At 48.8% G+C, this 25,663-nt stretch overlaps 2 protein-coding genes across 3 annotated transcripts in view; one reads left to right on the plus strand and one right to left on the minus strand.

Moving 5' to 3' along the window:
- anapc7 (anaphase promoting complex subunit 7) overlaps nt 1-5,010 on the plus strand; it is a 5,361-nt gene extending 351 nt beyond the window's left edge. The window contains exons 2-11 of the mRNA XM_056591595.1: nt 571-757; nt 878-997; nt 1,458-1,569; nt 1,676-1,829; nt 2,143-2,285; nt 2,680-2,797; nt 3,038-3,234; nt 3,462-3,686; nt 3,774-3,924; nt 4,222-5,010. Coding sequence (XP_056447570.1) covers nt 571-757; nt 878-997; nt 1,458-1,569; nt 1,676-1,829; nt 2,143-2,285; nt 2,680-2,797; nt 3,038-3,234; nt 3,462-3,686; nt 3,774-3,924; nt 4,222-4,411 — 1,597 coding nt within the window. The 3' untranslated portion in view covers nt 4,412-5,010. The remainder of the gene's footprint in view (nt 1-570; nt 758-877; nt 998-1,457; nt 1,570-1,675; nt 1,830-2,142; nt 2,286-2,679; nt 2,798-3,037; nt 3,235-3,461; nt 3,687-3,773; nt 3,925-4,221) is intronic.
- On the minus strand, nt 4,469-25,617 carry LOC130383795 (sarcoplasmic/endoplasmic reticulum calcium ATPase 2-like). Of its 2 annotated transcripts, XM_056591594.1 has the most exons (21): nt 25,058-25,617; nt 24,428-24,445; nt 24,253-24,335; nt 21,948-22,052; nt 21,133-21,271; nt 14,456-14,536; nt 14,134-14,219; nt 13,504-13,968; nt 12,443-12,531; nt 12,013-12,115; nt 11,804-11,935; nt 11,576-11,695; nt 11,151-11,369; nt 10,447-10,782; nt 10,012-10,232; nt 9,479-9,681; nt 9,288-9,373; nt 9,076-9,209; nt 8,634-8,751; nt 8,071-8,191; nt 4,469-6,114 (listed from the first exon to the last, which is right to left on the minus strand). In XM_056591594.1, exons 1-21 carry the CDS (start codon nt 25,173-25,175, stop codon nt 6,101-6,103), a joined length of 2,991 nt encoding a protein of 996 aa, XP_056447569.1. In that variant the 5' UTR covers nt 25,176-25,617; the 3' UTR covers nt 4,469-6,100. The 2 variants fall into 2 exon arrangements, with proteins under 2 accessions (XP_056447569.1, XP_056447568.1); XM_056591593.1 differs by lacking the exon at nt 4,469-6,114 and having other exon boundaries at nt 6,866-8,191.
- Between the last annotated feature and the right edge of the window lie 46 nt (nt 25,618-25,663).

The following is a 25,663-nucleotide window of genomic DNA, read 5'->3' on the forward strand; positions in this document are numbered from 1 at the left end:
GAGCTTGTACATCTGAGATGTTTAAACCGGGCCAGAACAGCTGATTAACATCTCGACCCGTAGAGCTTCTACCCTTCAGATGTTTAGACCACGTCTGACCCTCTGATGAAAAGCTGATGAACATCTGAACCACTAGAGCTTCTACACTTAAGATGTTTAAACCAGGTTTGACTATGTGAACCTACTAAACCTCCTCACTTTAGCATCTGATTTCCCTCTTCGAGGATAGTCGATAATAAACTGCACTATGCAGTTGAGCGTAACCGTTATCCCAAGAACTACACTTTCGTCTGATACTTGTTTATGTTTTCCCAGTGTCTGATCCTGACAGTAAATGGTATTGTTGTGGTCAGATTTAGTTTAGTTGTGTTAAACCTGCTCCATTCTTTCTGTAATTGTTTTTTTATATTCACTATTTCTACCTATTCTGACAGTTTTCGGAATCCTTCAGTTATGTTTTGATGGCATAGTTAAAACCTAAATTGGGCATTTAAAAGTATCTTCTAATTCAATTTAAAGTTTATGTGCAGAACCTTAAACTTGACTGAACGCCTGTCCCTCACGTTGCAGAGAGCTGTTCTCCCCTTCTCAGAAGTACCAGCTCCTTGTGTATCACGCCGATGCCATCTTCCACGATAAGGAGTACCGGAATGCTGCGTGCAAGTACAGCATGGCTCTGCAGCAGAAGAAGGTCATCAGCAAAACATCCAAAGTCCGCACGTCAACGGGCGGCGGGGCGTCTAACGTCCAGGCCCAGGTAGCTCATCATGATTAAAAGAACAGTTGCTGTTTAAATTTCCTACCACGTTTAAGGTATCAAAAAGCATCATTCTGTATGTGTCTTATTAACATGTATAAATTAATGATAACTTTTCAGAGCCTGCCCTCAGAGATTGAGGTGAAATATAAGATAGCAGAATGCTACACCATATTGAAACTAGATAAAGATGCCATCGCAGTGCTGGATGGAATCCCATCCAGACAGAGAACTCCAAAGGTAAGCCCCTTTCTCTGCGTTCAGGGTCTATCTGAGTTTGATCAGATTTAAAGCAGTCAACACATGATGAGTACTAGGCGTTAGGTTGGGAACAGAATATAGCCCTCTGACAGTTCAAACTTTGAATGCAGAAAAAACATGAAAACCTGCCTTTTGGTTAAAAATGCGTTGGTGTCAAGGTTCTGTTGGTTTGAGATACAAAACATCTGATTGGATGTTTCTGAAGGCCCGCCTCAATGGGATCAGTGTATTTGTGTCCAGTGGTGGAGTAGCAGTCCACTACGGCCAGCGTTAACACAAGGCTGGCTCACAGCGGTGCTCCTTAGCAACACACTCACAGCGCTGTACGCAGACGCTGAACGCTCACTATGTTTTGACTGCTTTTGGTTCATTTCTTTTTCATGAGATTTGGCGAATCTCTTCAAATAGTTACATTGTTTTTTTTCTTCTAATGCCTCAGATCAATATGATGCTAGCTAACCTGTACAGGAAGGCTGGCCAAGAGCGATCCGCTGTGTCGAGCTACAAGGAGGTGCTGAGGCAGTGCCCGCTGGCCCTGGACGCCATCATAGGTACGATCGTCTCACCAGCTAGTGATGCATCTGCATCACTAGCAGCCACCAGCCGGTCTGGGTTCACCCACAGTCGTTAAAGTCAGTCCTCTTTCTGGTACCCAAGGCCTCCTGTCCCTCTCGGTGAAGGGAGCAGAGGTGGCCTCCATGACCATGGACGTGATCCAGAGCATCCCCAACCTGGACTGGCTCTCCGTCTGGATCAAGGCATACGCCTTCGTACATGCCGGGGACAATCAGAGGGCCATCAACACCATTTGGTGAGCCACCTTATGCACCCAGCACCTGTCTGTCGTTGGCATCCGTTTGGTTGCTTAATCTCACATTTTTGGAAACCATGACAACTCAATGCAAGTACTGCATTCCATTTCCAACCCAGGTTGCATTTAGAAGGCTTTTTAATAGCATCTCATAGTTTCCTCATCAAACTAACTAATATGGCTGCTAGCTGAATATTGTAGTCTGGCGTTGCATGCAGTCTGTTGGAACTCCCTAAAACCCCCGTCTCCTGCCTAACCAATTCAAACAGGACTCTATTCATGTAACCGCTTCTTATGGCCGCCGTCTCTCTAGCTCTCTGGAGAAAAAGTCTCTTCTGCGGGACAACGTGGACCTGCTGGTGAGCCTGGCTGACGTCTACTTCAGGGCCGGGGATACGAAGAACTCCATCCTGAAGTTTGAACAGGCCCAGATGCTGGACCCCTACCTCATCAAAGGTGCAGTTAGCACTCTAACCCTCTCCCAAGAGGTTTAGTGTCACTGAGTTGGATTGTGATTGTGCTGTGTAATATATTATGTTGTTCCTGAAGCTCCTTATTTGCCCTTTTTGATTATATGGATTTAAATTCGCTACAAACTGCAAATAGCTTGGCAGCAGACCGTTGCATATAGCAGACGTTTCACATATGGAAGAAACGCCAAATAAAATCATCACCTTGACGCTCTTCTCAGTATAGTTCAGAGCTTCAACCCACTTAAAGGATGCTTCACGGAGAGGATTAAACCCAGAACCTGTTGAGCTTGCAGTGGAACACCCTACTATGCTGCTACGACACTATCCTGTCATATCCTACATATTGAATACGTTTCCTGTGGTTCCTTGTGCTGCAGGCATGGACGTGTACGGCTATCTGATGGCCCGAGAGGGACACCTGGAGGACGTGGAGGTCCTGGGGGGAAGACTCTTCAACATCTCTGATCAGCATGCCGAACCATGGGTCATCTCCGGGTGAGTCAGCCAACCCACCGATTGGAAGTGGTTCATTCATACGTACATATTCAGATATTTTAATACATATTCATATATGAGGCTGCAGGTGGGCCGGTAAGCCACATGGTGGGTTAGCCTCACAGTATTTTATCTTTGGCACTGCGTAGTCACATGTTGGGCGATGAAAATGTTAGGCTTTCTGAGCGTTTCTCGTGCATAGGAGCCTGATGGATCTTCTGCGTTCTTTTCTTCCGTCAGCTGTCACAGCTTCTACAGTAAGCGCTACTCCCGGGCGCTGTACCTTGGGGCCAAGGCCATCCAGCTGAACAGCAACAGTGTGCAGGCCCTCCTGCTGAAGGGGGCGGCGCTGAGGAACATGGGCCGGGTCCAGGAGGCCATCATCCACTTCAGAGAGGCCATGAGGCTGGCGCCATGCCGCCTGGACTGCTACGAAGGCACGCCCTCCTTACCTCTGTTAAACACAACATGAAATGCCCTTCTGAGCACGTCTTACTCAATGTGTTTACAAGTAAAAGAGGAACGGAGGGGTTGATATTTTAATCTTTGATTTTATTGGCTCACGACAAAACACTTGGGGTCGAGAGGTCAAATAAGGAACTTGGCAACAGAGGAAGTTCATTGCATGTCAAATAACAAACTAGGTCTCTCCCTCTCTCGCCAGGTCTGATCGACTGTTACCTTGCATCCAATGGGATCCGAGAGGCCATGGGGATGGCCAACAACATCTACAAAACCCTGGGTGCCAACGCCCAGACCCTGACCATCCTGGCCACGGTCTGCCTGGAGGACCCGGTGACCCAGGAGAAGGCCAAGGCCCTGCTGGACAAGGCCCTGGCCCAGAGGCCTGACTACACCAAGGCCGTGGTCAAGAAGGCTGAGCTGCTGAGTACGCAGTAGTAGCACTGTCATCACCAACATGAAACACGAAGCCCTGCTCTATATTTGACTTTTGTGTTTCCCCCCCTTGTTAAAGGCCGAGAACAGAAATATGAAGAAGGGATCGCTCTCCTCCGCAACGCCCTGGCCAATCAGAGTGACTGTGTCCTGCACAGAATGCTGGGCGATTTCCTGGTGGCGGTCAATGATTACCAAGAAGCCATGGACCAGTACAGCATAGCCCTGAGGTAAGAGCACACCCTCTATCTGGTTCAGTTTGGAGTGGGTCACTTTCAGAGGACTTTATAAAGTTCACCAGGCTCTTGACACCATGCTTTATGGGGACTTGGATACTGAGTTCGAACAAAGCATCTGTAATTGTTATACAATGTTGGCGGATGCAATTCGGCCGACACTGATTCATATCAGTTCTCCCGACAACATCAAACGAGCTCTGCTGTGGTTTACAGGGTCCATGTCAAAGCACTGAACCCTTCCCTTGGTCTCCGTGTCTTTGACTTTATCTTTGTGCTCTCTGTGAACAGCCTGGATCCCAACGACCAGAAGTCTCTGGAGGGCATGCAGAAGATGGAGAAGGAGGAGAGCCCTACGGACGCCACGGTGGAGCTGGACGGAGACGACATGGAGGGCAGCGGGGAAGAGGGGGACCTGGAGGGCAGCGACAGTGAGGCGGCTCAGTGGGCGGACCAGGAGCAGTGGTTTGGCATGCAGTGACCCCACCCCTAACCCCAGCTGCCCCGACATGGCCGCAGCAGGGGTCCTTTTGATTCACCGTTCATTGAGCGTGCCGCTGCAGGGATGTGGTGCAAAAGGCTGCTGGCCAATGGCTGCGTCGGCCCCTCGAGTGGTCAAGGGTTTCATGGAGAATGTAACTCAACATGTGGTGTTGACAGTGCCAGGATATGAATTTATTTTGTCATTTTCTTTTGTTTCTCAGCTACAGATATAAAAGAATTACAGGAAATTTAAAGTAAGTCTTGATTCCTAACGCCCAGGTGTTCAAGTCATATTTACCATGTCATCAAGTTTAAAGTCTTGACTCCTGAACACTCGTGTGTTCAGGTCATATTTAGTTTTGTCTGCTTTTTTGACCCGGTTGCCTCTGAACTGTCTGTTTCATGTGTGGTCTTGAATATTAATACATTCTTGAGATTCCCCTCAGTTTGCCTTTGTAAATAAAATGTTTATGTTGGACATTAACTTTTTCAAATATTCTCTCACCCTTTTAAGTGTAATGTTAGTGATTTTGTATTTTTTTTTATTATACTTGTATAATAAATGCTTTACTCCTTGGCTTTGTGACCCATAGTTAATTTAGATGTAACTTTCCATGATTATTTTCCAATATAACCATTAATCAATAGAACATTATAAAATGATGCCCATGCCCATTACAAGTACTTAATGTCTAAAATGTGCTTGCATTTTCTGACAAGCAGCCAAGAGCTGGAAGAGAATCAAAATACAGAGTATTGCATTCTCACATTTAGTCAATCCCCAAATCAATTGCTGACTAATTTCAGTACTACATTGTCCAATACGTTAATCGATGATGCAGTCTTGCTGGCGTTCTCGTGAGCATAAACCTGTACTTGCAAAGAAACTTTGAATCATCTAGTCTAGTTGTTTAAAACGGATGGTAGAAAAAAACCCTGATCGAAGTACTCCCATTTGTCTATAAATCCTAACCACTTCGATTAATCCTGACCTTTAAAAGGGGAAGAAAAACACCACTTCTGTATACGATTTATTTACCTGAAACCACAGTTTGTGATCCTGTACAATTTCCATTTCTGATATCACAGCACAGCAGTTCGGCCAAGATGGAAATAGAAGGCCTTTCTCATGTTAAAATGTATACAACACTGCACCCTTAAGCTTTTCAAATAGCAGGAATCTACCTCGGACACGTCACATCTCAGTGGAAAGCACAGTCTCTCTACAATTATATTAAATTAGGACCGATGTAAAGTATTTCCTTAGGAAAGATGACCGTTGTCATGTTTAGCCTCGTTTGTACTACATGAACAAGTAGTGTTTTACAATTTGCCTACATTATACATCAATGGAGAGCTGGTCAAATGAATGGCTGATGTTTCAGGACATCCCAGAATGTTGTTCAGTGTACATCAACCATTGAAGGATGAGAACAGTCCCCTAGATTGAAAGAGTCTTAACGGCTTCACATGCTTATTGAAAAGACTGGGGACATGAGATCAACTGGTTAAAATCAAAACATGTAGGATTTATAAAAAATAAAATAATTGCCATTTATAGAATTTTCTTAATTGACAGCCAGGTCTGGGGATATGTTTTGTTCCTCTCAACACAAATGCATGACCGAAGAAAATAAGAAAACAGACCCTCTCAGGTCCTGGAAGGAACATAAGATGAGAGGAGGGCTTACTTGGCCTTAGCTGCAGGGGAAAAAAAGGGAGAGAACCAAATCAATAGAATATATGGAACCACAGGTCATGGTGTCTGACCAGCATTCCTTTAAAGGATGTTCACTTGTTTTTTATTTGCTGGTTTAAAAAATAAAGTGGTAAAGGCTGCACCGTTAGCAAGGGGAAAGAAACTGGAGCTTAGAACACCAAAAGAAAGTGTGGCGCTTAAATGTCAGTGTTGGCCAGTTATCCAGTCAGTCATTAGTTTCTTTACAATCATAAACATGGCCAGGTTTACCCTGAGCCAGGACAGACAATGCAGAGGCCTCTGGTTATAGCCTGGCACTTGGTGACATTGAAGGCAATTAATCAAGAAAATATAGAACAATGACTCCCAGCATGCTTTCCTCCAGTAGCGATCTACATTAAAACAAAGCAGCTGTGGGGCAGAGCTTGGTTAGGACCGGGAGCATGCAGGTGGAGGTTACTCACGCAGTCCAACGGCTTGGAAGGCGTTGGAACAAACAACAGCTTTAGGCAAATTGAAGAAAACTGGCCTGGTAATATTGGGGCGATCATGCAAGAAACCTACAGGAACGCTACCTACAAGCCCTCGCATGTTGGAAACTAAACCTATATATTTATACATACATAGAGAATACTTTGTGTGCTATATACAGATAAACAACCAGAGGATGTGTAAACTAGTTGTAGCTATACAGAGTAGTGTGGGTCAACTAGTATCTCCTCAACGTACCAGTCCCCCCCCGCCCGCCCCCGCCCCCCAACTTTGAGTTTGTGCTCAGATGATAACACCCATGGCGTCCATGTCCTTGGACATATTCAAGTACAGTATGTGCACATTAGATATCAATTATAAAAGATTAAAGAAAGTAATTTGAATTCAGACCGAAAGACTGAATTTCTATAAGTGAACCTATATATATTTTGTAAATAAAAAGCCAGAGTGTGTTTCAAGTAAACAAGTTTTAAACAGCCGTTTCTAGATCAAAAACTAAATCAAACCGTCTTAAATGAACAACGACATTTTAACATAGAAACAGCAATTATTGGTGCAAGTGTCTTTAGGCTGTGTCTAATTTACAAAAGCAAATTGGCGCGTACCTCAACAATCGATATGAGAAGAAAAGGCTGTTCAAAATAAAGGATGGTTACAGTCACATCAACAGCATTGAGGTAGCTGTGCTCTGCCCGACGCAGACAACAAGAGGACCATGATTCAGAGCTAAAACAATAAGGGGTAGCGGCTAGTGGTTCATGCCCAGGGAGATAGTTATTCATCTTTACGTAGTTAAGCCTCCCTCTGCATCCTAGACTGAATTAAAGAGTCCATCAACTATTTTAACTTTAATGTCCAAAATTATCATGATCACGGAAGCCACAACTCACGTTCCCTCAAAGCCTTCCCAAAAATTACAAAAACTTGAATCCTAAAATAGTGTAAATTCTCTGTACAGGTGATGACCGCCGGCCCTCTGTGCTTCTTGAACAAAAGGTGAAAACAAAGAAAGGCTTCATGTGATTGTAATGATGGACCTTGAGCAAACGTCTTAAATAGAAAAACCAAAAAAGAATAAAAAAACATGGAATGTGAAAATGTCCTTGATACAAAAAACTAAAACGACACAAGACCTGAAACTCAAGTTGATGCAGTTGGTGTTCCAAGTTAATGAAATGGTGGGGTTAACAAACAGAGTGTGTGCGTATGTGTGTAGGTGTAGTTGTGTGTTTGTGTGTGTGTCGGTGTGTGTTAATGTCCACGTCACACAGGTGCACAGGGCGGAGGGAGGTGAGGGGTGGACCAGCAGGGAGTCACTCAGGGCCAAAACATGGCGGTGGCGTTAGTGTCGATGCTGTAAATCCACACCACCAGGGGGAGGCAGATGGCCACAAAGGGCCAGGACACGCCCTCCACGCATGCACACAGTGGGCGGCCCTTAGCCGCCGGCTCGTCCAGCTGTTTACCAGATTCCTGATAGTTCCTGGCCATGAACTTGAGGACCTCGTCCAGCAGGATGACGGGCAGGGAGATCTTCAGCACCATCACCCACTGGGTGGCGTCCAGGGGCGTGATCTGGAAGATGACCTGCGGGAGGGACAGAGTAAAGAGGTGTAAGAACATGTGGACACAAGCCTGTCTGTTCTAGAACCCGTGGACACAAGCCGGTCCGTTCTAGAACCTGCGGAGACAAACTGTCTGTTTTAGAAAGGCACTGTGACTGGGACCAGTTGGGTGGAGTATTAACAGCTGCTGCGTCTCTGTACTTGGACCGTTTCCATGACAACCAGCCACATTAGTCCCGTAGCGCAACATCTTCGTGAGATCTGCTGATGAGAGTGATGCAGACACAAACCGTAGCGGTCGTAGAGTCCATCGTGGATATATCTATATTTATTATATTGCGTTTCAAATGAAAGGTTTGTTTGACACCCTGAGAAAGGATCAGATGATCCCCCTGAAGTCATCCACCTCCTCATTGGACAGTGAGGAGACAGAGCCTTAAGAAGGACAATAGCAGCAGACTTACGGGCAGCGGCTCCACGTAGAGGATGAGGAAGTGCAGAGACATGGAGAGGCAGATGGCCCCCAGCAGCCACACGTTCTCCCAGGGCGGCATGCGCAGCAGGGACTGGTTCTCAGACAGACTGACGGAGAAACAAAAGAAACGCACTTGGCAGTGAGCCGTTTGTCTCCAAGGACCAAAACAACTTTGAGGATTTACCATCTCTCATTCTGTCTGCATAATCCTGCGAGGCCAGACCTCCGTGTGCAAGTTTGCACCATTCAGGGAGAACCCCGTCAGACTGTGGTCCTAACGAAGCCGGTTCTTTAACAAAGACCTCCTGCCTAGTGTCGGTCCCTGGACATGAGACGAGCTCCGGTCACTGCTCTCCGAACCCATCCTGCAGCTGGGTTCTTCACGAGCTGCTCATCTGAACGATATCCCAGTCCCCCAGCGCAGCGCTCACCTGTTCAGGGCGTTGCACATCTCGATGGTGACCAGCACGGACAGGGCCATGGTCATCGGGTACGGCGACTCAAACACGTGGCAGTCCAGGCCCTCGAAGTCAGGGTTGTCTGCCGAGCATTGGAGGAAGTGGCTCTGGGGAGGAGAGAGAAGGGCGGTCAGGGAGGATTTGTCTTAAACGAAGAGCAGCCAGGAACCAGCGGGCCGACTCACCAGCTGGTACAGGGAGACCTGCGGGCCGTCTGACGCCACCGTGAACCACCAGGCAGCGGCTCCGACCGTAGCAGCCCCCACGTAACCTGCAGAAAAACAGTCATTAAGCACCAGACGACCACAGCAAGTCACAGCCAGTAAAAACCAAAAAGGAAGACGCAAAGCGATATATAAAAGGTTTTAGAGCGAACCTCCAATGGCCAGGTATCTGAAGAAGAGCCAGCCGGAGATGAGGGGCTCCTTGGCGTTGCGGGGGGGCCGGTCCATGATGTCCAGGTCGGGGGGGTTGAAGCCCAGCGCGGTGGCGGGCAGGCCGTCCGTCACCAGGTTAACCCACAGCAGCTGGACGGGGATCAGGGCCTCGGGGAAGCCCAGCGCCGCCGTAAGGAAGATGCTGGGGGGGAGGACAGGGGGGGGAGGACAGGGGACGGGTCAGCAGCCTGACGGGTCTGACCTGCCTGGCGGGCCTCTGACCGCCTGGTGAAGGTCATGCGATTCAACAGGATTCCTCCCCGTGCTAAAAGATTGTCTGTTCATTTGAGGTAAATACGGATTTCCGATTCATACCATAACCCTTTATATTTCACTATAACCTTTTTACATGTGAAATACGCATTGCTTATGATGAATCCTTTTCCACTGGTCTCTAAGCTCCGCTGCCCCCCCCCTTCCCCACCCCCACAAGACCACGCTTGTCTCTAAGCTCCCCCAGCCCCCCACTCACCAGACCACCTCGCCCACGTTGGAGGAGATGAGGTATCTGATGAACTGCTTCATGTTGTTGTAGATGGCACGGCCCTCCTCCACCGCCGCCACGATGGAGCTGAAGTTGTCGTCGGCGAGGACCATCTCCGAGGCCGACTTGGCCACGGCGGTCCCGGAGCCCATGGCGATGCCGATCTCCGCCTTCTTCAGGGCCGGGGCGTCGTTCACGCCGTCACCGGTCTGGGGAGGAGCCACAGGAGGTTAAGAATAACAGGCATCATCATCAACATCATCATCATCATGTAGTCGTCACTCATGTATTCTGATGCTCCTCCCAAACAGCCGGTCAAACGCTCTTCATCTGGTGCGCTATCAACATGATGCTCCAATTCGTTCAGTATGCGAGTCAGTAAGCAGGGAGTCAGTAAGAAACGACCACGGCGTTCATAGTCACCATGGCGGTGATCTCGTCGAAGCCCTGCAGGAACTCCACGATCTTGGACTTGTGCGAGGGCTCGACGCGGGCGAAGCAGCAGGCGTTGGTGACGGCGTCGCGCTGGGCGGCCAGCGACAGGTCGTCGAACTCGCGGCCGGTGAAGGCCAGGTGGTCCACGTCGCCCGTCGCCGGCAGGATGCCGATGCGCCGGCAGATGGCCACGGCCGTGCCCTTGTTGTCCCCGGTGATCATGATGACGCGGATGCCCGCCTGGCGACACAGCTTGATAGAGGCCGCCACCTCCTGGCGGGGAGGGTCCAGCATGCCCACGCAGCCCACGAAGGTCAGGTCCGACTGGGGGAGGGAGAGGAGTAATGAATGGACATGTGGCGATGGTGGCCATATACGGTGTCTAACCCCGTCTCTGGGAGCAGGGATCCCTTCTCTAGGCGTCTTCCATGCTCTTTGGGGGCGAGGGTTAGAGGGGGGGGGGGTCAAAGTATGGACTGAAGACTACAACCAATTGAGGACATTGGACTTGATATGAATTTTTAAGCATGGCTGTGTGTCTGGAGGATGGCTGGATGTCCTCCAGGAGACAGGTCGGCTGTGCTCAGAGACAGGACGTCCTCTATGAGACAGGTTGTCCTCTCTGACTCAAGAGACCCCATGCTACCTGTTTCCGGACAAAGTGAGCCCGGCAGACAACGAGGGGGGCTTACCTCATAGGAGGCGAACTTGGCGGTCTCCGTCAGGTTCATGTCCTCCACTTTGGGGGGGGTGTCCCGGGTGGCCAGCGCAAGGCAGCGCAGCGTGTCCCGGCCTGTCCCGTAGTCCCGAATGGTGGCCAGCACCTTCTCCTTGATGGCCGGGGTGAGCGGGACCTTATTGGTGCCCACGCGCACGTGGGTGCAGCGGTCGATCACGCCTTCTGGGGCCCCCTGTCGGAACACAAACCCGTGATCGTCCACTCCCTTATCCATCAGGCTAAATCAGCCCCCACTACTTCATAGTCCTCAGCCCCCACTGCTCCTTAGTCATCAGGCTAATCCAGCCCCCACTGCTCTTAGTCATCAGGCTAATCCAGCCCCCACTGCTCTTAGTCATCAGGCTAAATCAGCCCCCAATGCATCGTGAGCATCCTTACCTTGACAAACATCTTGCCCAGGGAGGAGCGGGACTTGTTGGGAGTGCAGAAGACCGACATTGACTTGCGATCCCTGGAGAACTCCAAGGTGAACTCCTTCTTCATCAGCTGCTTGATGACCTGGGGGACGGACACGCACACAAACAAACACACACAGACACACACGTCAGCTAAAACTGTAGGAAAAGTACTTTCAAGTGTGGCTTGGATGTCAGCTCGTCAACTTACAGAGTTGCAGGCCATTGCTCGGTCGATCTTGGACAGGTTCTGGACCTCCGTGTCAAAGGGGTTCATCTTCTCCACCAGACAGGTCAGGGCGGTCTCGGTGGCCTCGCCGACCTTCTCGTACACTCCTTTGGCCTGGAACGACACGGTGCTGTGAGGAAGGTGCTAGGTACCTCTCATGGAAACAGAGAGGGGAGAGGCGGAGACCCTACCTCGTTGAAGTCCAGGGACGAGTCGTTGCACAGAGCGCAGATTGTGGCCAGCTCCACCAGAGCATCATACTGGGAGCTTTTAACCAGTTTATCATCGTGGTACCTGAAGTGAAAAGAGGAGCCGTTTGCATTGTGTGCTCACTGCACCGTGTGTGGGGCGTGTGTGGGGCGGTGTCGCCGGTGTGTGTGGAGGCGTGTCTGTTGAGGTGTGTGTGTCGGGAGGTGTTTGTCTGGGGAGGTGTGTGTATGGAGGCGTGTGTATCGAGGTGTGTCCGTGGAGGTGCGGGCGTGGAAGCGTGAGTGTGGAGGTGTGTGTATGGAGGTGTGTTTTTGGAGGTGCGTGTGTTGAGGTGTGTGTATGGAGGTGTGTCCGTGGAGGTGCAGGCTTGAAAGAGTGTGTGTGGTGGCAGGCCGCGTCAGCAACACTTACACGTCTCCTTCGGGGGCGTAGGTGGAGCCCGTGATGGTGAACTCCGTCAGGGAGCCCTCGGCCGTTGGCGCCTGGTTCATGATGAACATCTGACAACACAAGAGGAACCATGGAGGGTTAGAGGACACCCAGAGGCCTGAGGTTCCTGAGCGCTGCAGCAGAGGTTAGGGGTAGAGGACACCCAGAGGCCTGAGGTTCCCGAGCGCTGCAGCAGAGGGCAGCAGAGACTAGGCAACAGGAGCGCCGGGGGAAACGGTTCCAGCTGTAGCCGGCGTTTCTCTGGGGACGGCCTGGGTGGGTTGGCCGGCTACATGTGCTTAGAAGGGCATTACGCTCTCCCTCGTAAATAACGTGGGCAGCGTCTCAGCGAGCCAAAGTAAATATCCCGGCTGGCAGTGGGATGCGTGCCATCATATCACTTGACAAGTCCATTACTTAGCGAATGACACATTCCAGTATGCAGCCGTGGCCATCTTGATAAGGGGAAGCGCACCAGGGCACTGGTGAGGTCTTAATGAGGGTCTAGGACACCAGGGGCGGAACTGAGGAACTATTCCGAGAACTGCATAGTCATCGCGTTCAGGAAACTCATCGCATCGGCCGATAAAGGGATGTTAAGCTGAAAGACTCCCATGTCTTGCGTGTGTGTTATGCTAAGCAGCTATGGGCTGTCACAAGGAAGCTGGAAAGAGGATTAGAAAGAGCGCAAGAGAGAGAGAGAGGCGATAGATGGAAGGAGAGGCTGAATTGCTATGCAGCAGTGACGCAAGGTCAGTTATGCAACAGCACCACTGCAAGTTATCCAACGGCACCCAGAGCAGCTCTAACACAGCCTCCTGCATCACATTTTCATCTTATTGAATTCACCGTCATCCCATTATCTACCGTTTGCGCTCAATAAAAATACGCATCAACTTAAGACATGGATAAAGGTCCCTACAAATTAATATTTGTTTTTTGTTGCTTGGTTGTCAAATATGGTTTTGTGTTTAAATGAGCAGCCCGCAGGAGGAGGCTGACGGTAAGGAGGACAGGGGGCTGCTTGAGCCCCAGAGACTCACCCTGCAGACCGACATCTGGTTGGTGGTCAGGGTGCCCGTCTTGTCCGAGCAGATGACAGAGGTGCAGCCCAGCGTCTCCACTGAGGGCAGCGAGCGGACGATGGCGTTCTTCTTGGCCATGCGCCGCGTGCCCAGCGCCAGGCAGGTGGTGATGACGGCGGGCAGGCCCTCGGGGATGGCCGCCACCGCCAGCGCCACGGCGATCTTGAAGTAGTAGACGGCGCCGCGGATCCAGGAGCCGCCGTGCACCGGGTCGCTGAAGTGGCCGATGTTGATGATCCACACGGCGATGCAGATGAGCGTGATCACCTTGGATAGCTGCTCGCCGAACTCGTCCAGCTTCTGCTGCAGCGGCGTCTTCTCCTGCTCCGTGGCCGCCATCTCGTCACGGATCTTCCCGATCTCCGTGTTGACGCCCGTGGCCACCGCCACGCCGACCGCCCTGCCGGCCGCGATGTTGGTGCCCTGAGGGTTGCGTGGGACCAGAAAGGACGCACATGTCACACGTCTCGCCACGTCACGCATCATCAAGAGGATCTCTAACGTAAGGGACAACAACAAGTCAACCGATTCGCCCCTGGAAGAACCTCTGGGCCAGCAGGAGAAAGGGGATCGGTGCAGAACGCTTACGGAGAAGAGCATGTTCTTCTTGTCCTGGTTGACGGCGCGGGGGTCCGGCACCGGATCAGTGTGTTTGATCACAGAGATGGATTCACCTGAAAGAGAGCAGAGGCGTCACTCAGCACCGCCTGCTTCACGTCACGCTGATCACACCGCGTATTTCCTGATAATCACTAGAAGGTTTCTGAATGAGCAAAGATTCATTCACTAAACCCCAATTTACAATCTGTCCAACAGGTACAAATGGAAAAAAAGGTTGAGATATTTGAGGACCAAAACAAAGTACAAGACGACCCTGAGAATGAGAAGCGGGCTGGAGCCAGCGCCCTACCCGTCAGGATGGACTGGTCCACCCTCAGCGTTGTGGACTTGATGGAAGAGAGACGGATGTCTGCAGGGACCTTGTCTCCAACTGTGAACACAATTAATAAACACAGTTGAATTAATTAACACTTCAATGTAGCAGGCCGCTTTGTTGATCAATTAGCGTGGAATAATAAATATCTGGAGCTCCAAAGATGCTACAAGAGACCAGCATGTATTTTGTGCCAATCCTAAAACAAAAAGGGGGTAAATGAGTGGTCCTGGTTATCAGTAGTTGGGAGTTTTCAGCTACACTGCATACAGAATGAAGCAGCATTGCGTGCCCAAAGAGACTGATGTAAAAGGATTTGCTGCCCTGAGACTGCCACCATTGAATCACATCTTGTTGCCCATGAAACCATCCTTAATGGAGCCTTTATAGAAGGCGGCCCATGATTTGCACAAGCAGGCTTCAGCGTCCGAGCAAGTGACAATGGCAGGAGAAAGAAAGGGAGGAAGGGAATTGAGGAACTTGTGGGCCATTAACAGTCCTGTCTCAAAGGAAAAGGCCAATTCTGGCACATTTGAATTGCAGTGACCTAATTCAGCATCTTGATAGTATATAAAGGCCATGGAAAGTGGGGAAATAGTTCAGCCTGTGCAGCCTGTGCCATAGTTTCATGTGAATTTCTTAGCCTACATATAGGCCTACCTTTGGAGAATACTACCGGATTACCCTAGACTGGGGCAGAGTTGGTTGTACACGCTTCAACCACAGAGAGATGTAGGAAGACCCCTTGACAACTAGCTGAACTAGACCTTGAATGTAGTCAACTAAAAGCGACGAGACTTGAGGATAAAGACTTGTACTGATGTAAGGATTTCCTTTAGGGGAACAGAGACATAGAATGGAAGGAGAAAGCAGAATTCAAAAACATTTCAATAAAAGATCCCCCATGCGCTGATCAAGTTAGGGTGTGACACATGGCACACAAACAGCTGTTAGACTTTAGTCCACCAGCATGCAGAATAAGTTTAGTAGCCACACTGTCGGTGAGAAAGCCCAAACCCATACCACTGAATGCGAGTGGGTAAATCCCCTGGCACAGATTCAGGGATTCCGCCGGTGTGCATTGGTGTAAACTCTGCAACCTTCAAGGGCCGCAATGAGATATACAAGCTGTGACATATTTTCTACACTAGCCATGTTGTTCATGCATCCCTGGGAAGGACCACCAGGTGTGCATGTCAACTCAGAGGTGTACCTACAGTGGTGCCAAGAACTCTCATCTCCCAGTGGGTGTCTGCCAATCACTGGAGACACAGGCTGGTTTTAGGCGAAAGCTGAGGTCAGCCGAGTCTCTGAACATCTAAATACAGAACAACAGACCTTGAGAAGTGAAGCCTGTCTGTAGGGTTTCTTACAGGCATCAAGCAGGCATACTACTTAGTGTGTAATCCATCCTACAACAATAAAAGCTTGATTAGGTTATGCTGCATTTAGACAAAGAAACGTGCATGTTGATTTACAACTTGCTGAGAAACTGAAATCAAACAGAACGGTTTTCCAATAGACTACTAAACTTTACAAGCAGTTTAGTAGTCTAAGTTTTCCCCGCCACAGGGGGCGTGCCAAGAGAAAAGCTCCATGTGCCAGTAAATACTTAAAGCAGTGGATTTAACGATCATGAAAACAACAAGGCAAGATGTGTAGGACATGCTGCAACCCTGTTCCCTGCTGAGTTATGGGCAGCATTGTGTTACCACCAGTTTTGTTACTGTGCAGACCTGCTCTAACCTCAACTAAAGTGAAATATAGGTGTGTATATCATCTGTCCCCCAATGTCAACATCCTTCTTGGTAGCTGGCCAGCCGTCTCTTCAGACATCATGTCCTCTACGCCTCAGACTGCAGGTCCGTGGTCTGACGAAGCCCTCATGTCATCAATATGTGCTCCGTTCAGTTGAGTGCGTCTCAACCAGAGTGCTGGGCGAGGTTGACCCCGCCCCCAGGGACTTGATTGGCACAGCAAACGCTGCTGTGTGGTTCAGTGGGCCGAGGGGAGTCTGCTGATGGCAGCTTCAACAAAGAGCCGGAGGAGGCTATTTCAGACTCCTGGTCGACAGGTGACACGGCCTGCTGCTCTCCACAGAGACTTTCCTCCTCGCTGTCGCCACTAAACCGTCCACTAGACTTCTGTCCCCTGCCCATCACCTGCTGCTGAAGTTGGCAGAGAAACAAACGCCCAACAACTGGCTGGTGGCCAGCTTCAACTTTGGTTATTCAAACAGAGTTTCCTTGTTCCCTCCTTTGTATGAACATCATCTGCTGTGAATCTTAATAAAGATGATTAAGACCATCCGACTCTATAGCAAATCAAATATGGGAAATTTATTCTGTCCTTATATTTGTTTGACTTCTAACAAACAATTTGCACTGAAAACTATTTTGAATTGAATGGCCATCGTCGCTGGTTACTTGTTTTGGGAAGAACCCTCTTGCTAGTCCCTAGTTACTACCACCGAGTCAACATACTGAGAAGCACCACCACGAGTCTTTTGTGCTGTAGAGCTGGACTGTGGACTTTGAACTGGCTGTTAGGATCTAGCACATGAACATCTTGTTAAGCACGGATTCAGGAAGGGAAACTGAATGTAACATCCAATCCATTCGCATTACCGGACTTCACAAAAAGTAAGTACCTTTGAGGCTTTAGTAAATAATATATTTCTTTTTTTTGTTTGTTTTGTTTTTGTTACAAGGACAACTTTGATTGGCTGAAATCCTGCTGTATTTAGACTGCCTGTCCATGTTGGACTGGCCTGTTTATTTGACTTGCCATGTATGATGTATGACGTACAGTAACGGAGTGAGCAGAACTGAAGGAGCAGGAAACCGTTTCAGGGCTTGATATCGTCTGGGAGAAGGAGGGGAAGGAAGCCCACAAGTGTTTCTGAAGTTCTCCAGGCGATGCTCGTCATACTCTGCTGCTGTTGGTCATACATGCAAGGCTGACATCCTTCTCACAAGGGTACTGCACAGTCCGGATCCCAGAACCCAACGTGGGGCGGGACTTGACGTCAACAGGGGATGCAAACATGGCCGTAGTCGGCTATGAGGTCTGGACCTCGATAAATGATAAAATCGAATTAGAAAAATTACATAGAAATCTAAGAATCGGCTACAACCCGTTTGCCTTCGCCACACACACACACACACACACACACACACACACACACACACACACACACACACACACACACACACACACACACACACACACACACACACACACACACACACACACACACACACACACACACACACACACACGTTTGGAATACCAGCCTGTGGTGAGGGGGGCTACAGCCTCTGTCTATCAGGCCCTGGTGTTGGATCGCTGTCCCGAGAGCAGCACCCTATAAGGTCATCTAACGATGCACACAACAGCAGAGGATGAGACTCCCGGCCCCCCCCCACCCCGTCTAGTCCCTCCCTATCACTACCAGACGGAATTATGCGCAGAAGAGAATCAGCCCCAGTGTGCGATGCTCTGCAAGAAGCTGCACATCAAACCACCGGGAGCTTCATGCCCCACTGAAGTCCCAAGACTCACCACCTATACCAATGCCAACAGACCCAACAACAGGCTCTGGCTTTGCTCCCTTTCTTTAAAATGCGGAACAGCAGCGTAATCATGTTTCCTATTTTGGAGGTTAGAAATATTTATTGTTTTACGAAATGAGCAGTTGCAGATTTTAATAGAGCATTCAAGCAAGTGTTTTTGGGGTGAGCCTATGACCTGTAGTGAACCACCACAGCATTCTCACGCCTCCCCGTAGCAGAAACAGGGGACCACATGCACACACATGTGAGCACCGTTCTGTTTCTGCCCGTTTCTGGGGCAATAGGACCCGGGCCGGTTCAGCAGGAAAAACCTGTCGGCTGCGTCACCCAAACCAAGCTACTGGCTCAAACCGACCTTTCTGAACCCTCTTTCACTCAGAGTTGCCATTGAACTATTAAATGGGAATTCATAGAATTAAACTCTAGATGTTCACTACCCACACATGCGTTCAGGAACATTTCCGTCCTGGCCCCTTTCACACATGGCAATGACGGCAAGAATAGGGGACGGACACAAACAATGCAACAGACATTTAACAATCGGACTAAGAGGACCTCACTTATTTCTGAATCAGTCTTGTTTCCATTCTTGAAAGATGGCGCATGTTAGTTAGAAAAATAAGCTGCACTGATATTGTAATGGAATCACCTGAAAAGCATTTGTGGGTAAACTGTCGCAAAGTCACATTCGTCATCCTCCCGAGTCCTGTGATTGGTTGGTATGCCTTACGTAAAAGAGTCTTGCGACGTAAGCCTTAACATGACTCACCTTGCAAATGTGAATATGGCTCGAGCAAGCAAATTGCTTGTGCAGATTTCCCAGAATATCAACCCCTGTTCCCATTCACACATGAAACCATGCGGGGTTAGGTTCTTGAACATTGCAGGGAAAGACTGCATGTGTGAAACAAATCGACATGGCCTCCAGCACTCTGATGATGGAACACACTACTGATGAGCTCCCTCGGAAAACTGTCTCAAAAGAAAGTGCGCAGGTGACGGCAGTTCAGTATCCCTGCAGTCGTGCGGCCACAGACAGTCCACTGCACTTAGCCAGAAATGTTCCACCTCAACTGCATCTCACTCTGCCTCCGTGTCACAATTTGGTCCCTGAAGGGTTGCTATGCTGACGGCAAAAAAAATAAAATAAAAGAGTTACAGTGACCTTCGACCTGACCATATAACTAACCAGGCCTAGTATTGGGCAAGATAAAAACACCCCCATCGGGTTAGGCTCCTAAATGCACGACGCATGTTATATGGATCAACATCAGTCATGAATGACTCACTTCCAAAGGGCATTAATAGGAGGTAGGCAGTCGGCGATAGACAGACATGATGGATCATATTCAGTTGAAACAAACTACTGCCATCTGCAGTGACTCACACAGACGGTGTTTAAGTGCGATGTTGGTAGTCCGCAGAGCCCGGAGCTCCCCACCTCTGTACAGGGCGGTCAGTAAGAGCCATGTTGCGCATGTTGTCCTAGCACTCTCTGTTGGCACGTCGATGGGTTTGCTTTCATTGCTGATCGAGATGACTGCAGAGCCACTGTGCTCTCAGTAGACATGACGATAATATCGATAGATATTCCCCTGTATCCTCCCTCTCGCTCTTTTACCTTGCAGCAATATTTTCAGGATTGTGACCCTGCTATAAGTTCACTACATGTGCTTGACACAAACAAATAGATCTTTAAAGAACATTGCATTTCAAAAAATGTCAAGGGAAACATTTTAACTCGTCTTATTTAGACTCAACGGGCAGGATGTCTGACCAAGTTTTTAAATAATGAACAGAAAATGGGTTGATAGATTCTCGAAATACATTCAGTTCACTGTCTGCCCTCGTCAAGGTGACTTTGGTCCCGCGTCATCCACTGTTCCCTGGGGGGATGGAGAGGGGGGTGGGGGGGGGGGGGGGGGTAGCAAACACCTGTCATCTCCCTACTGTCACTGCCTGCTATAAATACAGCCTTTCATCATCTATACGGCCGATGACCGTTAAAAATACACACTTAGGCTGTGAAACAAAACAACAACAAGACAGCGGAGCGCTGTTTCCCCTCCACGGCTCAGCGGTAATCCTGGACCAGAACCGGATTCAACAACATCTCCCTCTGTCCCCCTCAGACCAGATAGAGAGGGAGGTAGGGGGTGTGTGTGTGTGTGTGTGTGTGTGTGTGTGTGTGTGTGTGTGTGTGTGTGTGTGTGTGTGTGTGTGTGTGTGTGTGTGTGTGTGTGTGTGTGTGTGTGTGTGTGTGTGTGTGTGTGTGTTCCCAAAATACATTGGTGTTATAGAGTGAGTCACCTGTGCAGTGGTAGCCATCCAACAGAATGTGTGCTGAAAGCTTCATGAATATTCATAATCCTTGCTTTACATGAAAAGTCAACAGCAGCTGCTAAAGGATTGCTCATTTAAAAAATTAAATAAATCAGAGAACCCATTCGATCAGAATGTACAAGAGAACAAGTTCTTGTTTAATACACAACTTTTACGCCTCAATAGCTGCGTTTCCATCTAAAAAGGTGATGCGAATCTTCAGAAAGTTCGCAAAAAAGCAATTCGAATTAGGTGCGTTTCCATCAAGTGGTTGGAGCGGAATAGGGTGATGACGTTGCACGTTGATGTCGGCAGGGTTGCTATGGCCGGTCGTTATGCGGAAATCGGAAAGACTGTCAGTCCTGTATGTTCACAGCTGTTCGCTACGTCACAGCTGTTCGAAAGTGTGTTTCCATCTCCCATTTTGCGAATTTACTCTTTCGCATTTCTCAAAAACCACCTCAAGCGAGCGGATAAACCTTTTTGCGAATTAGAAGATTTTAATGCGAATTATGGTGTTTCCATCACCGATTACTGATTCGATACTTCAAGGTTCGCATAAAATCAGGGGGATGGAAACGCACCTAATGTCTTTGAGCATTCATAAAGAAATCCAAATAAGTTACATAGAGGGAATACTGCAGAGGTTTCCTGCTAAGAGTTCAAATCAACCGACTAACCCTTACCCTGCAGCCGAACACAATAGAGGAAAGAAAAGTATGAAGAACAACGTCTCCGGTCTAACCCGTCACTCACCAGCGACCTCCACGATGTCCCCGGGGACGATGTCCTTGGCCTTGATCCTCTGGACCGTCTTGCGGTCCTGCCGGTACACCTTCCCCATCTCCGGCTCGTACTCCTTCAGCGCCTCGATGGCATCCTCCGCGTTGCGCTCCTAGTGAGGGAGCGGGCTCAGATCAGAGAACAAGGCAGACCTGGCCCTAACCTTTAACCCTACCCCCAAAAGCAGACATAGCCCTAACCTTAACCCTAGCCCTAAAGGCAGACCGTAGCTTAACCCTAACCTTAAGGGCAGACCATACCTTAACCTTAACCCTTAAGCCTAAAGACAGACTGTACCCTAACCCTTACCTTGAGAAGGCAGCGAGCCGTGGCTCAGTCTAAAGACCTCCTTGTGATGGGGTCCAGTGGACTCAGATCAGAGGATACCTAAAGAGCCGTGGCTCAGTCTAAAGACCTCCTTGTGATGGGGTCCAGTGGACTCAGATCAGAGGATACCTAAAGAGCCGTGGCTCAGTCTAAAGACCTCCTTGTGATTGGGTCCAGTGGACTCAGATCAGTCTTTATACAGGCTGGATTGGCCGCCACCCATCTTGCACTCCACATGGGGGTGAAAAAAACAGCCACATATATGCCGGCATTACAGAGAACCTAGTAGCGACACTCCACTTCTGCATATTTCAATGATCAATTAATATTGTTTATGGTCTTTTGTGTAGGATCATATCTTCTGGCAAGCTGATTCAATGCTTCTCATAAAGTACAGACAGCAGCCTTGGATTTGATAGAGCTGAATTCCCTACAAGAAACAGCAGCCACAGCTTTCTTACCTGCCAGACACCGACGATGGCGTTGGCTATGAGAATAAGTAAGATGACAAAAGGCTCCACGAAGGCTGTTATGGTTTCCTCTCCCTCCTCGAACCAGGCCAAGACCTGCAAAACACATCAATGAACACTTTTAATCCATGGCAACAAGCTTGCTGATACGAAATGAGAATTCACATATTTGCTAGTCGCTTACTTCACTTCTATATTAGCCATCAAAGGACAAATATCTAAATTGTTGAGTTTCATAATAGTCGTACCTCTGGGCCCAGATGAAAATCCTTTATTAAAGACATTGATGCTGATTGGCTAACTAGCTTGAGACCCTCAGAAGGGCCTCATTTGTTTCATGGCTGATGAGAGCGGCAAAGGAAAGACATCAACACGTCGAACCTTTGAAATGTCCAGTGATGACCTTCAGTCCAAACCTTCAATTAAAACCGCAAGATTTCCCATTCATTTTGTGCATTGTTTATATGCTATTCATTTGAAAGTTAATTTAACCTATGAGCCGATAAAGCGCCTCCTGAAAATATCCTCAAGTGAATCAACCATTTAAAAGCGTGGGTTTGAAAGCAGGGTGTTCAGACTCTGGATAAAGAACAAGTAATTGTCTCATTGGGTGAAGCTATAATATTTAGTTTATTCAATACACAAAACCCCCAGCCTAGTTTGGCAAGTGTACAGTCTAAACAAAAACACGCCTCATCTAGTGCTGAGCTGAAAGTGGGAGGAGGTCTTTGAGCCGATCTATAACCTCTCAGAGTCTAGGTTGTGTCTGGGCCGTCGGTCCCCGACCCAAATTTGGTTGTCAAGTGCCGTGCCCGCCCCCGCCTCCCCCCACACACACCCCCCTTGTCAGACAGCCGTCGCCGACACCTCAGTATCACCTGACCCGGGCAGGCACAGCAGCTCTGCTTGGTGACAGAGACGCACAGCAAGCACACATCCAGCTTATCTATGACTCCATCCTCCATCCTCCTGACCCTAAGGGGGCCTTCACAACGCCCAGCCTCAAGCCAACAGCCAACTGCCTTCATCCGTCCACTCCGTTGCCTCTCGTCTGACCCGTTCAGCAGAAAAGTTGCGTTGAACCACACCATACGACTACTGCCAACTACACAGCAGCGTGTACGTTCTACGCTTGCACGAGATGCAGGCCCTAGTTTCACGGCGCTAGTCCGCCCCTCTTACACAATGCGCTGATCAGCGTAATCAGCGTCAGCGTGCTAGCTAATCAGCGTCAATGTGTGCTAGCAGCACACAACCATTCAAGAGTATCGGATGGCTCAAATCCTCACCCGTCAACCAAATTCACCTAACCTTAACCCTCCATACTCCTTACCCTCCATACCACTAACCCCATGTCTCCATACTTGTCACCCTAACTCCATCCTGCTAACCCTAACCCTCCATACCCCATACTCCTACCCCTTACTCTGCAACACGTAGAGGGCTCCTTCCCATCAGCCACCTCAGATAAAAAGGAACCCTTTACTTTAGAGCGATTTCACTTCAATGAATGGGATTATATTATATTAAAAGGAGAATCCGTTTGAGGTTTAGTCAGTAAGACAGCAGGGATATAAACTGATCAGAGGTGCTGGCATCTGGGACAAACACAATGAAGCCTTTGACCGCTTAGGATTTCCACATCAGTTTCTGTGAACTTGCTCCAATGAACAGCACCTGAAACGGCTGTGAGCTTGAGCCAATCAACGCAACGGGCCGATAGCTCTACAAAGAGAACAACAACAAGGACTGCCAGGAAGGCGTTGGTGAGAGAGAGTGGGTGGGAAGGGAGCGGGGAAGAGAGAACATTACGCAGCAACGGTGTCAGGGGCCTCAGACATGTCTGAGTTGGCACCCAGTGAAAGCAACTCGATACAGGCTGTTGTCACCATTCCTCCGACGGGCTGCTCAGCTGTCTGCGGTCTGATCCGTTAGTGTGACCTCGCTGAGCCCCACCTCCCCAAGACGTTAACACTCTGCCACTATGCACCAAGCACGCCCTGGCCCATTTAGCATGCCAGGCTGTGTAGGCGGGCTCTCATCTTTTTTTTGTGGATGTGTCAGAGAGGATGGTGTCCCTCTCGCTCACAGGGTCACAGGTTCAATACTGGAATTCTGGTTCAATTAGAAGTTCACGCCACTTCTCTGCCCAATTTGTGTAGCTGGACATTTGACACCTGTTCAAATGACCACTAAGGTCTGTCCTAATAATTGTTTGACCATCACTATCATCCCATAATGGTAAAACAAAGACAAGCAAACAACAAAACGTATGCAAAGATCTTAAAACACTTACAAAGGATATGCATGCTGCCAGCAGGAGAATCCGAACCAGTAAGTCCTCAAACTGTTCAGCCACAAGTTCCCATAAAGACTTTCCTGCGGAGAAAGAAAGCAACGTGATGAAACGATATCTTCCTTACAGACGTGTTCCCACAAGACAGACAGACCCTAAGCGACATGCTTCTCACCTTCCTCTGCCGGCAGCTCTGCAGGGGGATACGGTGGGTCAGGACACATGAGAAGACAAAAAGAGGCAGTCATTACTGTAATCATTACTTTATGAATCACTACTTTATGAATCATTACTTTAAGAATCATTAGTTTATGAATCATTACTTTAAGGTAACTGGGGAACCAGTTGCTGGAAAAGTGTTCTTTCTACAAATACAATTTCTCAGTTTAAGCGATCTCAAATAGCGAGTTGGCATTTGACAGTGGTTTTGTGTAGCGTGACTCCGTGACAGATGAATATTGAATAAATAGGTGGAAGTAGGATTGAATACATTGTAACAAGGAACCGGATCTGAAGGACAACTTGGTCCTCGACCCTTAGATACAGGTTCAGTTTGTGCCTTTTAGCACTTCATTAATCTGATGTATCTGAGGTAAAGGACTTAGTAAAAAGGAGTTAAGTTAGTAAAGGACTTAGTAAAATAGTTAGTTAAGGAGTAAAGAGTTAGTAAAGGAGTTTGGTCATAAATAAACCACGAGGTACATGTGATGACGTCAATAACCCGGCCGGTTTTATTGATGACGTTTAACCTCCAAGCTGAACATTATCTACATCTATAGAAATGTAACACTTAGATAACACGTACCATTGAGGCCCCATCTCTCCTTCAGCTTCTTCACCTGCTCGGAGCCCAGTCCTGTGCTCTCATTGACGGAGAAATGAGAGTAAACTTCTTCCACGCTCTTGATGTGAGCGTTCTCCATGGTGGAGATCTGTCCGCTCTCTACCAGGAGTGGGGGTCTGGTCGGTGCTAACCGGACTGCTAACCCGATCAGAGGAGCCCTTAGATGAACCCTTTCCAATAAACTGATGGTTAGCCGGGAGATGACGATCGCCTGTCGAGAGCAGCAGAACCGTGTCCTCTAAAAATGTTACCCTGCAGATCTCTGGTTAGCAGAACAGCTCTTCCACCGCAAGGTTGATTACTTTAATGTCTCCTTCAACTTCAGAACATCTAGCAGAGGAACGGATTCATCCGGTTCCAGGGTCGCCTCCGTCCAGCCGCTCCGCTGTGATAGATGATCCTCTGAAGGCAGACTCACTGCTGTCCTGTGTGATAGATGATCCTGTGAAGACAGACTCAATGCTGCCCTGTGTGATAGATGATCCTCCGAAGCCTCACTGCTGCCCCCTTCAGACCGCCTCACGCTGCCTCCGCTGCGCTGCATGTGGAGGGATCTCATTGGACGAC

This window comes from Gadus chalcogrammus, chromosome 6, assembly GCF_026213295.1.
Source record: "Gadus chalcogrammus isolate NIFS_2021 chromosome 6, NIFS_Gcha_1.0, whole genome shotgun sequence".
In the NCBI taxonomy this organism is placed as follows: Eukaryota; Metazoa; Chordata; class Actinopteri; order Gadiformes; family Gadidae; genus Gadus; species Gadus chalcogrammus.

What these genes read in the sequence shown, in the direction of transcription:
- LOC130383795 (XM_056591593.1), bottom strand. Translation starts at nt 25,175, where the DNA reads ATGGAGAACGCTCACATCAAGAGCGTGGAAGAAGTTTACTCTCATTTC. An exon ending in GGACCAGTCCATCCTGACGG is followed by an intron (nt 14,220 to 14,455) that starts GTAGGGCGCTGG and finishes GCTCTCTTTCAG; the next exon opens with GTGAATCCATCTCTGTGATC. An exon ending in TCTACGTGGAGCCGCTGCCC is followed by an intron (nt 8,192 to 8,633) that starts GTAAGTCTGCTG and finishes TCCCTCCCGCAG; the next exon opens with GTCATCTTCCAGATCACGCC.